Source organism: Olea europaea, chromosome 7, assembly GCF_002742605.1.
Source record: "Olea europaea var. sylvestris chromosome 7, O_europaea_v1, whole genome shotgun sequence".
In the NCBI taxonomy this organism is placed as follows: Eukaryota; Viridiplantae; Streptophyta; class Magnoliopsida; order Lamiales; family Oleaceae; genus Olea; species Olea europaea.
In genome coordinates, this window is record NC_036243.1 from 21571544 (window position 1) to 21585809 (window position 14266).

Below are 14266 nucleotides of genomic sequence, written 5' to 3' on the forward strand. Positions count from 1 at the left end.
CGCCCAACCCGTTACATATTGAAACATTTAAAAAAAAAAAAAAAAAAAAAAAAAAAGAAAGGGGACTCATAGACGAAGTAGGACTGTAGGAGTCAAAATAAATATGATAACCCACTAACTCTAAATCTCTCCAAGTCTCCAATCGAACCTCAATTTCTCATTCCTTTCCAGACTCCAATCTCTCCCGTTGCAATTCAAAAATTATCTTACAAGTTACTTCCATATTCTATCTCTGAGTCTCGACACCACAATTTGACTATTGCTCTGCCAGAAATTGCTGCAGCCTCTAAGCCTCTATGAATCGTAGCTTTCCATCCTCTAGTGCCTAAATCTTATATTAATTATCTATGGGAATATAGTGTCACTTTGTAATTCATGATTTGTAATTTGTAGTTTGCTAAACTTTTGTAATTTGTAACTTTTATTCTTTGAATTGAATCTAATATGTTAAACCTTTGTAATTTTTGTTCCTGTCTTCCTCTTTCTTGAATTGTGGTCGTTTTGAATCCGAATTATTGATCTCTTTTTCATTGTTTGCTGTCCATTTTTTATAAGTTACAATGCAATATTATTTAAAAGTCCAAACCGAGAAACCAAACCAAATCAAACCGAACCGAAGTGGTTTGGGTTGGTTTGGTTTGAGAGTTAGAGTGGGTTGGTTTTGGTTTTAATTTTACTCAAACCGACTACTTTGGTTTGGTTTTGGGTTGAGGTCGAAACCAACCCAAACCAAACCACGCCCAGGCCTACTATTAATCTTGAAGATTATGCTCGAGATTTTTCACTAGATCAAGTAAGATAAGGAATATTTACATTAGGAACCCTCAACTTTTTCTAAATAATACGTGTGTTTGACAGCCTTTATTTTGCTAAACACCAATTTTTGTTACAGTAAACACATCCAGATTGTCAAACATATGTCATATCAATTTCAAATCATGAGGTAATATTGTATTTGGCCCTTAATTGAGCCCTATTTTTTTTTCAAAACAAATTTTTCAACAGTGATTTGATCTCACTTCAACCACACATTCTTCAATAAAATAGTATTACACATAAATTCATGATTTTTCTTTATTTTTAACCATACATTTCCCATTAATACACTGTTCAAAAAATAATGGGACTCAAAAGGGCAAAGTAGTAAAATGGAATTGTGTCATTAAGGACATAATTGGAAAATCAATTTCCTGATTGGTTGTCAATGCATTTAATGGAGTAATTGTCTGTGCGATGATGTAGAATTTTTTATTAATTGCATTATTTAATAAGTGAAAACTCTTTAAATTGTCAAAATAAAAGTGGCCAAATAGGGCTTAAGTTTTCAATCAATTTTTTATGCCTTTCTCAAACCATTACTAAATTGGAGCATGCTACATGTACATCACCTTGTACATAAGGGTGTGGACACCCGGTGCCTCCGCATTTGCCGAGGCGCCTGTGACACACGAGCCCACAGGCGCCTCGACCAATGCGGAGGCACCGAGTGTCCATAATGAACACCCTTATGTACAAGGTAATGTACAACAAGATTAATCCTACTAAATTAGCCATATAGGTCTCTACTCAATAGATTAATTTTACGTGAGAGTCACATAATCTCTTTATTCAGGAGTACTTATTGCAACCACATATCCTCCTAAATTAAGAAAAAATAAAACACAATCAAACATTATCTTGCACTATCAATATCTGCCTTGTGATCCACCACCCAATGCCCTAGTCTCTAAACTCCCCTCTCGCGATAAGGTGAAGCAAGAAAAATAAAACAAAAAAAATATAATAAAACAATCATTTTTTGCGATAACGTACAAATATCTTGCACAAGAAGATGCAAGTGACGACAGGGGATGGATGATGGTTAATTTTTTTGTTATTTTGCTCAAAGGAATAGGTGGTTGACGAATGTACCAAAAATACATATGACTTTATTGAAAAAAAGTGACAGTCTCCTAGCAAGGAACTATGCACTTAGTCCGGAATGGTTAGGAACTTGAAGGCCTTTAAAAATTGATTGGGGACTCAAATTTATATCCCGTAAAGGTTGGAGACTCCCTCCGAAATTTTTCCTTAAAAAACATTCTAAGAGAATAGAAAATAACAATAATAAAAAAAACTTATTTGATTATTAAAATTAAGTCTGTCTTTGGTTTATATTTATAATTATAGTTATTCAAATCATTTTTTATTCGTATATTTCCAAATATAAACGTATAGAAACTGCTCATATGTATATTAAATAAAGAAAAAATATGATTGTGAGCGTGACAATAATACATCATCACTAAGTCACTTAAATTTATCTCAAATCAGTGGGAAGGCTCTGTAGCTGATATAAAAATCATTAATTTACGAGAAATTAAGAAGCTCAACTAATCAAACCCGACTACTATAAATAGGAGGCCAGCTATTCTTCACACTCCGCAAGTCCCAATCGTCGCCCACTCCGAGAAATAGAAACCAGAAAGCTCGGAATAAGATGGCCACGAAAGTTTATATAGTGTGAGTATTAATCATTTATACTTTTGATATTTTGTAAACTTTAGTTGCGTTTTTTCCTTTTTCGTTTCTTTAATTTTTTTTTCCCTGTTTTGGAGATGGAAGTTAAAGGATTATCATTTAGTTGTGTTTGTTTGTTGTAATTCTTCAATATTTGATTTAATTTTTTTTCGTTCTTAAATGTAAGTTTAGAAGCTGCTGATGCTGTTTTCTTGTTTTTTCCCCTAATTTTTTTTTTTTTTTTTTGGCTATTTCTAGAAATCGGATTCGTATTAGAGGTCTGGCATTTATTTAGTAGTGCTTGGTTGTTGTAATTATTGTATATTTTAATGGGCTTTCTTTTATTTTATTTATTTATTTTTTTTAATGCGAATTTAGAATCTTCTGGTGTTGAACGGCTTCTTATTCTTGCTTGTTGCTAAATATTCTTCAGTGATTCTTAATTTTTTTTCTTTGAATTATTCTTATCTGAACCCAATCCATATGGAAGTATAATGAATTTAATTAGCTGTAGAATGGAGGATTATTTCCTCTTTCACTTAGCACCCTCTTTTTTACCTTCCGTTCCTTAAGTTATTTGATCTTGTCAAAATTCACTTGAACAAACCTGAAATATAATAGTTGATCAAAATATGAATCTCTATTGGGTAAAACAAAATTTAAGTCCGGTCTGTATAATTCTTGATTGTGATGATAGCTTTGAAGATAATATTTAAATTATACATTTGATCACATGTAACAACGTGTGTGTTTAGATCAAATAATTCAACATGGTACATCAGAGCACGCGAAGTTCCAGGTCAAGTCTTGCCACCACCCGTTTATTAAAAATTGTACATGTGTAAGGCTTTTTAAATGGGAATAAATAGTCCCGCCTACATGTGGGAGTGCGTTGAATATAATATTTAAATGATATACATTTTTTGGGTAAAACAAAATTTAAGTCCGGTCTGTATAATTCTTGATTGTGATGATAGCTTTGAAGATAATATTTAAATTATACATTTGATCACATATAACAACGTGTGCATTTAGATCAAATAATTCAACATGGTACATCAGAGCACGCGAAGTTCCAGGTCAAGTCTTGCCACCACCCGTTTATTAAAAATTGTACATGTGTAAGGCTTTTTAAATGGGAATAAATAGTCCCGCCTACATGTGGGAGTGCGTTGAATATAATATTTAAATGATATACATTTTAAACTTTTAGATCAAACGGTTCAACAATTCAACATATAGTAGTACAATTTTGGAACCACATCTCTTTTGCTGATTTTCTTTGGAAGAGCAATCTCTTACTTGTTGAAGTTCGTCTTTTATTGCCTTTCTTACAAATATTTGTTGCAATTACCAATCTAAATTGCTTCCTGTCAATGAATTTATGTGGCCTTGATAGTTCAGCTATTTGCAACATACAAGAAAACCTTTGTTTTTACATCTTAAAGATCTTGTAGTTTGTGTATATTTAAATGCAAGGCATAATCTTTATTTTTATTTATTTATTTTTTTTATCTTGTGTACATATTCTTGGCGAGAAAAGTTTGTCACAAGTTCAGAAAGCTATAAAAATTGTCTGTCTTTGTTCCAAAAATTCTTGTACTGGTTTCCTAGATGTCTTGATGCATCAATTTGTCTGCATTGCAGTTCTGTTTCGTGGGCAAATTTGCTACCTCACTTTGGATTTTTTAATCTCTTATCTTATCCAGTGTCTTTTTCTATCACAGTTAGTTTATTCTCACTAGCCTTATTAAAACTGCCACATATCACCGGGAATTTCCACTGACTGGTGTAATCATTTAAAACTCATGTTAATAATGTGATATATAAAGTCTTTTATGTTGATGTCTATTTAAAATATATTATAATTTCAAGTTGAAAATGACTGAATTCAAGATGCACAATCAGCTTTACTTATTTATGTTAGGATGAGAGCCCTGGTAATTTTTTTCCCACTGCGCTGCTACGTGTGCTGTTGCAAATTAGGAGAAAGTATTGTTGATGAAAATTCCCTGTTGGCTCATTTGGTTCTGTCTATTATATATCTAAAAATTTATTGTTCTTTTTGTACAAAAAGAATGAGACAACCGTATGCTCATTTAAATAGTATCAACATTAACCAGGATGGAATTTTTAATATAAGGTTCTGGAAGGGTTAGACTATTTAAAAGAATGATCTATCAGTAACACCGTAGCTGTATTCAAAGAGAGAAGGTCTTGCTTGAGCCAAAATGCTTGCAGGCCCATGATGGTTCCATCAAGCCAAGAGATGCCTCAAATGAAACAAGGATATTATTTCAGTTTATTGTTCATGAGCATGAAGGTTACACTCAGCCCTTGTTTGAGTCCCATTTTTTTTAAAAAAAAATGAATTCTTGAATAGTGTTTTGACATCATTTCAACCACACATTCTTCAATAAAATAATATTACACACAAATCCATACTTTTTCTTATTTTTTAACCACACATTTCCCATCAATACGCTATTCAAAAATTCATTTTTTTGGACAAAAATGAGGCTCAAACAAGGGCTCAATGTAGATTTCATTATAGGAATTGAAATGTAATTTATCCATTCTTCTCGCTTTTCCAGGCCCTTAATAAATATTCATGATCTGTTTTCCTCCTCTTATAGGTACTATTCTATGTATGGGCATGTAGAGAAACTGGCTGAAGAAATAAAGAAAGGGGCTTTATCTGTTGAAGGAGTCAACGCTAAAATATGGCAGGTAGAAAATATCTTTGCCATCAGACTTCATTGGATTAAAATAAAGTAAATAAGTGAGGAAAGCATCTATTGCCATTGACATTTTCATTGAGAGTGAATCTTGAATTGCATACTTCAGGACTATATATCATTTTGTTAGAAGTTTTATCATATTTGTAAATTGGAACTGTGTCCCAATTGGTATGTTGGGTTTCATTAAAGAGGAATCAAAGGCCTCCAGCCTACGAACAATTTGAATTAAATATCTACCCATATATCTACCTGGGGAGAAAGTAGAGGAACATCCCATGGAATAAACAAGTTGAATATACAAATATAAATAAGTAATTTTATTCCCTTGAGCTTTTAGATTATGTGGTATCGGAGCACGTAAAGCTTCTGATTTCAAGTCTTGCTAAAGGGTTTATGCAAATTCAGTGAGTCAGGCCTTTGTAGGTTACCGTGAGCAAAGCATTTCTAGTATGGATTAGTTATTTTAACTTTTCTAGCTAATTTGGCTGAGCGAAGCTGTAAGTTTTGTCATGAGATGATAAATAAGGAAAATCGGTGAACGGGTCTTTACTTTATGTGGTTTCTCACACCCAAATCCCACATTGTTAGTGTGTTTGTCAATCTAATACTGTATTTGATCTTCATACTTCAAAGTCATGTTGATGTAGTTCGTATGATAATTCTTGGCTACTTACCAATGATTACATCTTATTTATGTATCTTTTACTGGTCGGAAATCTGGTTTCTCATTTTAAGCAATTTTCTTCCTACCTATCCCCCACGGCCCCACCCCTCTCCCTTTGCTATTTTACTCCTGTTTGACAACCATTATTTTAAAATTCTTTAATTCTCATACTCATTTTCAACCACATATTTACACAATAAAATATTTTGTACGTAAATCCAAAACTTTTCCCTTCTTTTTAATCACACATTCTCCAAAAATAATAATCATAATAATAAATAAATAAATAAAAATCACTTTTCAAAACTCTATTTTCTCAAAATAATGGCCATCAGACAAGGGCTTTATTGAGTGATGTCTATATTTCATATTGGCTTGATGAGTTCTTTCAACAAGGGTTTTTATCTTTTATAACTTTGCTGCATATTTCATCTGTTACATGTAGCTAACATTAGCATATATTGTATAACTGTTTGCTCATGGTTCTTCATTTACCACCTACTGAAGTGATGCATAACAGTCACTATTAAATTTCATTGATCTTTTTGCTTCTGTATTCTCTAGTTAATGGTTTTTTTCCTTTTTCCATATTGGGGACCAATGAACTGGGACCGTAAATGGTGGAAATATATGCCTTAAGGTTCTTTTAAATTATGAAAAACAATATGGATGCCATTACGTTGAGACTAGTTTCTCCTTGAGTTCAGAACTGCAACACTGCAGCACAAGAGACACAATGATAACCCTTGAAACTATATGAATTTCTTGACAGTGATTTCCAGTTTATACTAAAAGAAAATAATCTCAATGTTCTGCCACTTGTGTCTTCAACATGGTACAGGTCCCCGAGACATTACCAGATGAGGTGCTAACGAAAATGAGTGCACCTCCAAAGAGTGATGTACCTATCATCAAACCTAACGAACTTCCCGAGGCTGATGGCTTTGTCTTTGGCTTTCCCACAAGGTTCGGAATGATGGCTGCTCAATTCAAAGCATTTCTTGATGCAACTGGAGGCCTATGGAGAACACAACAGCTTGCTGGGAAACCTGCTGGGATCTTCTACAGCACTGGATCTCAAGGCGGTGGACAAGAAACTACTGCGTAAATTCTCCATCTTTTATGTAACTAGAAAACATCCTAAATTTTTGGAAGCAAAAACCAAGTAATGTGTTGACAACTCTGTTTCTTTGAATTCTTACAGGTTGACTGCTATCACTCAGCTTGTTCACCATGGAATGTTATTCGTTCCCATTGGATATACCTTTGGAGCCGGCATGTTTGAAATGGAGAAAGTTAAAGGCGGAAGTCCTTATGGTGCTGGAACTTTTGCTGGTGACGGTTCAAGACAGCCATCGGAGCTTGAATTAGAACAGGCTTTTCACCAAGGGAAGTACATTGCCATCATCACCAAGAAACTGAAGGGAGTTGCCTGATCTCTTCCTGATACAGAAATACAGTTTGCATTCTTTCAGTTTTTTTCTTCTGCAGTAGAATTATCTACATATCATTTCTGTGTGATTGAAACTATCATTCTTGCTATGTTGGCACACAATTTGTACGTTGATGATGTTCAGTACAATGGTTTCTCTTAATGATTAAAAGTTTATTTGTCTAACAGTGTTAGTTTTGCGCTTTTGGTTCAAGATCATGGTACGATAAAATGATGTTCTGAAGTCCGTCATATTGAAAGTTAGATCGGTTTCCTCGTAACAATTTGTAGTCCATTTGATCGAAATTGAATTTGGGTTTTCTCTAGACAATCATACTTTCTAGGATGGGTTTAATGATCGTTCTTTTTGATGGTTTTCTAATTTTACTATGATTAATATTATATCTGTAACCTAATAGCAGAATAGTGAACATGTATTATTAAGGTTACTGATTGATTATGCTAGGAAATTATAAAATGGTCATTATTTATTGGCCTATAATTTTCTTCTTGTAGTGCTTTTATGTTGTCTAAGTGCAACAGACAATCATTAGCAAATTAAGATAATCTACTTGAAGTCCCAGTCATAGGGTAGTATGTTGGTTGGTGTTTTGGCATTGAATTGTTAATGCTAACATGATAGAAACACCATTTCACTTTGCCAAAAATTTAAAAAAATAAAAAATAAAAAAATAAATAATAATAATAATATAAAATTGTTCTTATAAAGTCGCTTTGAGTACTATTGTATCAAATATGCTTCGTGTATTATTTTTTGTTCAAGCTCGTGTCTTTTAGTCTAGTTTTGTCAAGTATACTTATTAGTGAGTGAATCCAGAATTTATTTACTTTTATCAATCGAACCATTAAAATGTCATGTGATTGACAATTGTCATTGAATTGAGTAAAATTGAAAATCCTATCTTTAGCATATGTATTGACAATCAAACAAGATCTATGTGAAATAATTTCATGTGATTAGGAAATACATTAAGTCATACAAAAGACAAATGCTAATTTCTTTTTGGGGTAATCTATGCTTAAAGGTAAAGATAGATAAAAGAAGACAAATAAATTCCATGGTACTTGATTATTAGCATTTGTGCATTTGTGTTCCATCCTATGATATGCTACTATCATTACATATCATTAATTATATATTTTGAGTTTATGAGAAAAATGATGTGTTAAGATGCACAAAAATAAGCTAGACTATTGAGGTTGGCAAGCCTTCAAGAAATAGGGTTCATGGCCATCGTATCTTGTCGTCTCGACACATTGCTTAGCACGTGGACAGTCACTAACACACGTGCACATTACACTTACTTTTTAGTCAGTTCGTATACATTTCGTTAATCACAATGCTGCCACGTAACATATAAACTACTGTAACAAAGGATAAGGGTGAGGTATACGCAACCTTGCTGGCAGCCGCAATGTGAGGGTTCGATTGCTGAAACATGGATTGAGACTCTTTGTGGGCACCAGTGTACATGCAGCTCTTGTTCCCTGACCTGCTTTAGCACATCTCGTGATTAATCTCTCCACGATGCTCCAGGAGTGGGACGGTGGGGGACCCTTAAGGTTGGGGTTCAATCCTTTTTTTTTTTTTACTGTAACAAAGCTTTGTCTATTTAAGGCTCAGAAGATGAGCTCATACTTCTCATCACCTTCCAATAGAAGCATTTTAATGTGACCATTCGATAAAAAGCACAAAGCCATGGTTGATAGCTTAGAATTGGTAAAATAAGAAACCAAGAAAACCTCTAGAAGTGGCGGTTGGGGGGGGGAGGGGGTGGGCGTATGGTGACATGGGCCAAGCCCTCACTTCCACTAACATATTCCAGACATAAACAATTGAAAAGTGAGGTTTCTAACGAAATGATCACACAACACACTCACTCACTCCTGTTCTGGAATTCAATTATTCCTTCATTTCTTTACAACTAAAGTAAATGCCAGCTCTTTGCACAAAACAGATTCAGAAACAAAAGCTTCTTTATCATCTAAATTCAGCTACAGACAACACATTCCTTCTAAACTAACACCAACACTTGCTCTCTTTTTTATACATCTATTCATCATTCCTAACCAATCCTTAATAATAATTCTTCAATTATTACAGTACTGTTATTAATTAAATTTTCATTTCCTGATTTTGTAATAGGGTTTGATAATATCTTCTTGTTGGCTTGATCTTGTGCTTCTTTATCTGAAAGTCCCTCCAAATGTAGGATTCCAAAAATCAGTTGTTGTTTCGTGTGTGACGGGGATAGTGCTAGAAACTGGCACTAAACATAGTCCTCGACTTTTAAGATCTTGCGCCTGCCATTGATCTGGATCGTTGAATTTATCCGAGTTCTGCAGAATATATAAAAAAAATGTTCAAGAATGGATAATTAAATTAGCTTAATATACTGAAGATCAAAAGAAATTGAATACCTGCTGGTGCTGTAAGGGGACTCCACTTTTTAAATATGGGGTACTTAACACCTGATACACAAATACACATATTTAGAACAATAATTATTAAGAATTTATTATACTGATTAATTCGGTTGAGTAGTTGAATGATATATACTTACATTGACTTGATCATGGAGATGCTTTATATATTCGATAGCTTCAGAAAGCACGGATGCCGTATCAGTCTGAGAAATAAAATTTATTTTTAATCAACAAGAAAAAATTATCTTAATTTAAGACAGAAACTTATCTTTCAGAAAAAGTAAAGTAATTTTTTTCTAAGTTACCTTTCCGAAAGGCGAAACTAATTGTTGAAGTGCAGTGACTCTGTCCCCCATCTTCTCTTTCCTTACCTACTCAAGAAAAAAACAAGGCTACATGTTCTTATTTGTTGTTATGTATGAAAAGAAAAGGTGAAACTTAAAACAATATCTTGTTCAAAACTTTATTATGCATACCTTCAAAGCTGGTAAAGGTGATGGTGTTTCGCTCCGAGATCTTTTATTTGACGTTTCGGTCGTGTTTTTCTTTGTTATCATACCGACATCTCGAGTTTCCATTGTGATCTTTCGGAAAAATAGACACAAATATTAGCATTTAAAGAAAAATAAAAGGGAAAGCCTAGATGAGCAGCCTATGCAGGCATATATTTGGACACCCTATTAATTACCTTTGGTTTTTCGTGAAAGGGAGGTGTTGGAAGTTGAGGTTGTAGGGACGGGAAGAAGCTCGGTCGAACGTCATCAATGGCAGCCGCAGATGCATTCCAGAAAGGAGTGTTGTTGGTGAAGTGTAGGTGGCCTGAGGGTGGCTGTTTTGGGGCGGATGCTCTCAAAAAAGGAAAAATTTTAGACCACGAAGGAAACAATTCGCCATTGGTGGCCCCATAGATAGTTGGATAAGGTCCTGGATAATTCATTGCCTGATTTTCATAAGTGGATTGATGGGGCTGATTATCGGATAATAACAAGCCATATGCAGCAGATTCCATCTGAAAACTAGTCGTTAAGCCCTGAGATATTGTTCCTCCAGTGTCGTTAGAGCTCACTTGGGAACTGTATTCTGGCTGGTCTAAAGAAAAACCCCGGTTTATTTGCTTAAAATCATTCATAACTGAAGAATTCTCAGCACAGTCGGAATATATTTTCTGCCCGGTCCGCTGGTCTTGAGAAGATGCTCCCCCAGCTTCTTGCTGAAAATTCGCATCTTCTTGAAGCATAGCCTTTTCACTTCTACAGTCCAAATTAACGCCAAAAAAAATAACCTATGTACCAATTCCATATTTTCATGCAAGAGAAAAGGCACCAAGAAACTAAAATTCATTAAACTACTTACAGTAAAGAGTGATTCCAGTCCATTCCTTGAGAAGAAAGGCCTAATCCCATCACTTGTAAATTGGCATCCCGCTCTTGCAACTTGGAAAATGGAAAAACTGATGAAGAATCCATGGAAGACCTTGGATTGATCTCGGACATTTCTGTTGGCCATTCAAAGGTTAATTTCTTGTTGTTACTTAACGTTGCAGAAATCGAAGATTGTGATGATGAAGTAGTGTCAAATCTGTTTCTTGATGTATCGCACCAGTTACCAGTACTGCCTAATTGAAATTCATCCGCCATGGCTGCTGCTGCTAAAAAGCTCAACTCCTTTCCTCTTTCAATTAATTGATTATTTTCTCTGTTTTTGAGTCAGATGCTTATGCTTCAAGCCTCTTTCTCCTTTTTAACTTTCTCTCTAGCTTTGATGTTCTTGGCTTGAATTTATAAAAAGGAAAGTAAAGTATTAAACCGAATCGCAGCATCTGGTATTTATACTGTCAAGCAAATGAATAAACGGCTAAAATTTGGTTGGCTTAATTGCTAAGACTGATTATTAGACAAATGAAAAGAAAGGTACATTTTATTTTGGCAATTTTTGGATATATAGTTGATATTAGAACTCGATGAAACGGTTTAAATTTTATCGTTATCTATTTATAAAAGTGCGTATTCAATGTGTTTAAATTTTTAGATGACGCTAAATACTTTTAATCCCGTCCCTAATAAACTTATATAGATTAAAACAAAAAGTTATTTAATCTGCTCATTTTCTTTTATTTTCTTGATCTAACTATTCTAAGTGCATTAGTAATTCATTCGACTTCTGAGCTCGTATTATTGAGAAAAAGGGTTCACATCATTTCCACGAAAACTAATCTGTATGCAAAATCTAAGATATCAAATTGTTTATTGCAAATTAAATTAAAGCTTTAATGATTCAATTATTTGGAGCAAATCATTTGTTATTAAGGATGGTGGTTTACTTTTGTCACATATTTGGAGTCTCTATTGTTTGTCGCAAGAAAATTTTTGAAAATGGGATTGTATAATTTTCACAATAAGAGGCATATGGGTGAACTTTTTCATTCTTGTTCCACAACAATAAATTAAATTTTATTTCCACTAAATTTAAAATATTATTTAAATTCTTTTTCGTCACACTATACTAGAATGTTCAATATAAATAGTTCATTGCACCCACAATAATAATATTAATTTAGTCCACGACTTTTTGTCTAATATATCGTATTAGGATAAAACATGTATTAATGTCTACGTATTTATCATTTTAAAATATCTGAAAAATATGTATCACAAGAAAACTTTTACAAATGTGACTATGTAATTTCCACAACAATTGATAATTTTTGCTAAAGTTAGTGAATCTTCTTATTACAAAAAGTAATTCTTATTTTCAATAATTTTGAGATTGAATTCATAAATATTTCTTCCTATATAGGGTTGTCTGATAGATACATGAATTTGATTATAAAATCATGCTTGTCTCTTGGAGAGAAGTGAATTATCAAATCGAGAATTGCCACTATTCCGTGTGTTGATTTGAATCTTATCGAATCAAATTACTTGTTTGAAATTAATAGGCACTGATATTATGCTCTTGTTTGAGCTTCATTTTTTCATTAAAATACATTATTCAACAGTGAGTTGAAATTATTTTAACCACGCATTTTTCTATAAAATAATATTACACACAAACCCAAAATTTTTCCTTATTTTTTAATCACACATTCCCTATTATAACACTATTTCAAAATTGCATTTTTCTAAAATAAAGGGGGCTCGAACAACCCCTAAGATCAAAACTTGTGGTTCCATCTGAAAAGATTAATTTTGTTAAGAGAAGTAACTTTAATCTTTATACTCATTTGAGTATTAGTTAGAACGAATGTTCGTTGAAGCTCAAAAAACTCTATTAACATATTGAGTCTTGGCTTCAATCTTGAAAGGTACCTTGTTATGAGGAATTGTCTAAGAACTTACATATCGGCTATAATTTTGATATTTATTCCATGTAGTATTTATCCTTAAACAACATGAACCTAAAGCATTCCTCTTTGTAACTAATATTTGCTCTTTATTAAACCTTGTTATCTTCTCTCCATATATAAGAAATTTAAGTTATACTTAAAAGTTTTTTGAAAAAGTAGAAAGTCGTTGGTAAAAAATAGTTTCAATGTATTTTGACAAATAGAATAACTTGAAAGTAAATTTAACTTATGTAAAAGCACGCCATAACCAAACACTTACATTTTGCTAAGGTTTAAAAGTATGATTAGAAGCAAAGTTAGCTGAAAGTATCAAAATAGATAGATTTTCTCTCTTTAATTTGGCGTGATATAATCCAAATGGTCAATTCTTTTCCCCCAAAAAATGATGACAGATGGAAATGGTCAACTGAGTGGAAGGTGGCGGCGGCGGCAGGCGGTGACTGTGAGCAAGATGGAAGAGGGACATTCAACCGGGGGCGTCACCTGCGTTTTGACCTAAAGTCAACGAGAATGGCCCACACGGTAAGCACGCGTGTGGGTACAGGGTCCTAGATTAACCTTTGAGTCAGAGCCCGAGAGCTCTGCTCTGTGGCTCAGAATTTCATCCACTTAAAATCATTTCAATTTAGCCCATGTTTGGTTACAATTACTTCATGATTTTTTTTTTTGTCTTCTCGAACTCATTTTCAATCACATACTTTCAAAAGAATCAATATTTCAAGAAATCATTTTCCCTTAAAAAATCTTTTACGAGGGAGATATTTTCCCAGAGTTCACATTGCACCAACTTGAGCTTTCTATTTTTTATTTTTTATTTCTTCATGTTCTTCTTCTTATTTTTTAGGAGTTTTTGACTTTAAAAGATTGAATAATCATGAGATATTCATTCATAAGACATAACACGTTTTCTTCCTAACATTCTCATAGAGTTAAGTAAAGTAGAAAAATAAAGCTAATTTCTTAAAATTCCCCACCATTTATTTAATTCTAGAAATAAAAATTGAATAAGTAGAGATATTATAGTTTTTATCATAGAAAATATTACTTGAATTTATACACCAAATATATCAGTTTACGCATTAAATGTTATCACTGCATCAAAACCTCCTCCTCCTTTCACTTGGAAAATATGTGCA

At 33.2% G+C, this 14266-nt stretch overlaps 2 protein-coding genes across 6 annotated transcripts; one reads left to right on the forward strand and one right to left on the reverse strand.

The window, feature by feature from the left end:
- Nucleotides 1-2358: 2358 nt before the first annotated feature.
- LOC111397428 (NAD(P)H dehydrogenase (quinone) FQR1) lies at nt 2359-7524 on the forward strand. 2 transcript variants are annotated; one of them, XM_023024346.1, is made up of 5 exons: nt 2382-2502; nt 4623-4822; nt 5136-5229; nt 6746-7008; nt 7109-7524. In XM_023024346.1, the coding sequence occupies exons 3-5, from the start codon at nt 5146-5148 to the stop codon at nt 7338-7340; spliced, it is 579 nt and encodes a 192-aa protein (XP_022880114.1). In that variant the 5' UTR covers nt 2382-2502; nt 4623-4822; nt 5136-5145; the 3' UTR covers nt 7341-7524. The 2 variants fall into 2 exon arrangements, with proteins under 2 accessions (XP_022880113.1, XP_022880114.1); XM_023024345.1 differs by lacking the exon at nt 4623-4822 and having other exon boundaries at nt 2359-2502.
- Nucleotides 7525-9218: 1694 nt separating this feature from the next.
- On the reverse strand, nt 9219-11586 carry LOC111397429 (transcription factor bHLH123-like). 4 transcript variants are annotated; one of them, XM_023024351.1, is made up of 8 exons: nt 11384-11586; nt 11138-11279; nt 10473-11034; nt 10261-10368; nt 10090-10155; nt 9922-9987; nt 9779-9829; nt 9219-9697 (listed from the first exon to the last, which is right to left on the reverse strand). In XM_023024351.1, exons 2-8 carry the CDS (start codon nt 11275-11277, stop codon nt 9545-9547), a joined length of 1146 nt encoding a protein of 381 aa, XP_022880119.1. In that variant the 5' UTR covers nt 11278-11279; nt 11384-11586; the 3' UTR covers nt 9219-9544. The 4 variants fall into 4 exon arrangements, with proteins under 4 accessions (XP_022880119.1, XP_022880117.1, XP_022880116.1 ...); XM_023024349.1 differs by having other exon boundaries at nt 10473-11031; nt 11138-11586; XM_023024348.1 differs by having other exon boundaries at nt 11138-11586.
- Nucleotides 11587-14266: the final 2680 nt, after the last annotated feature.

Excerpts from the sequence above, each read along its gene's own strand:
- LOC111397428 (XM_023024345.1), top strand. The coding sequence starts at position 2,480 with ATGGCCACGAAAGTTTATATAGT. Across the intron at positions 2,503-5,135 it reads GCCACGAAAGTTTATATAGT|GTACTATTCTATGTATGGGC; the intron begins GTGAGTATTAAT and ends CTCCTCTTATAG. Across the intron at positions 7,009-7,108 it reads GGTGGACAAGAAACTACTGC|GTTGACTGCTATCACTCAGC; the intron begins GTAAATTCTCCA and ends GAATTCTTACAG.
- LOC111397429 (XM_023024348.1), bottom strand. The coding sequence starts at position 11,421 with ATGGCGGATGAATTTCAATTAGGCAGTACTGGTAACTGGTGCGATACA. Across the intron at positions 9,830-9,921 it reads ATCTCCATGATCAAGTCAAT|GTGTTAAGTACCCCATATTT; the intron begins GTAAGTATATAT and ends TTTGTGTATCAG. Across the intron at positions 9,698-9,778 it reads TCCCCTTACAGCACCAGCAG|AACTCGGATAAATTCAACGA; the intron begins GTATTCAATTTC and ends TATATTCTGCAG.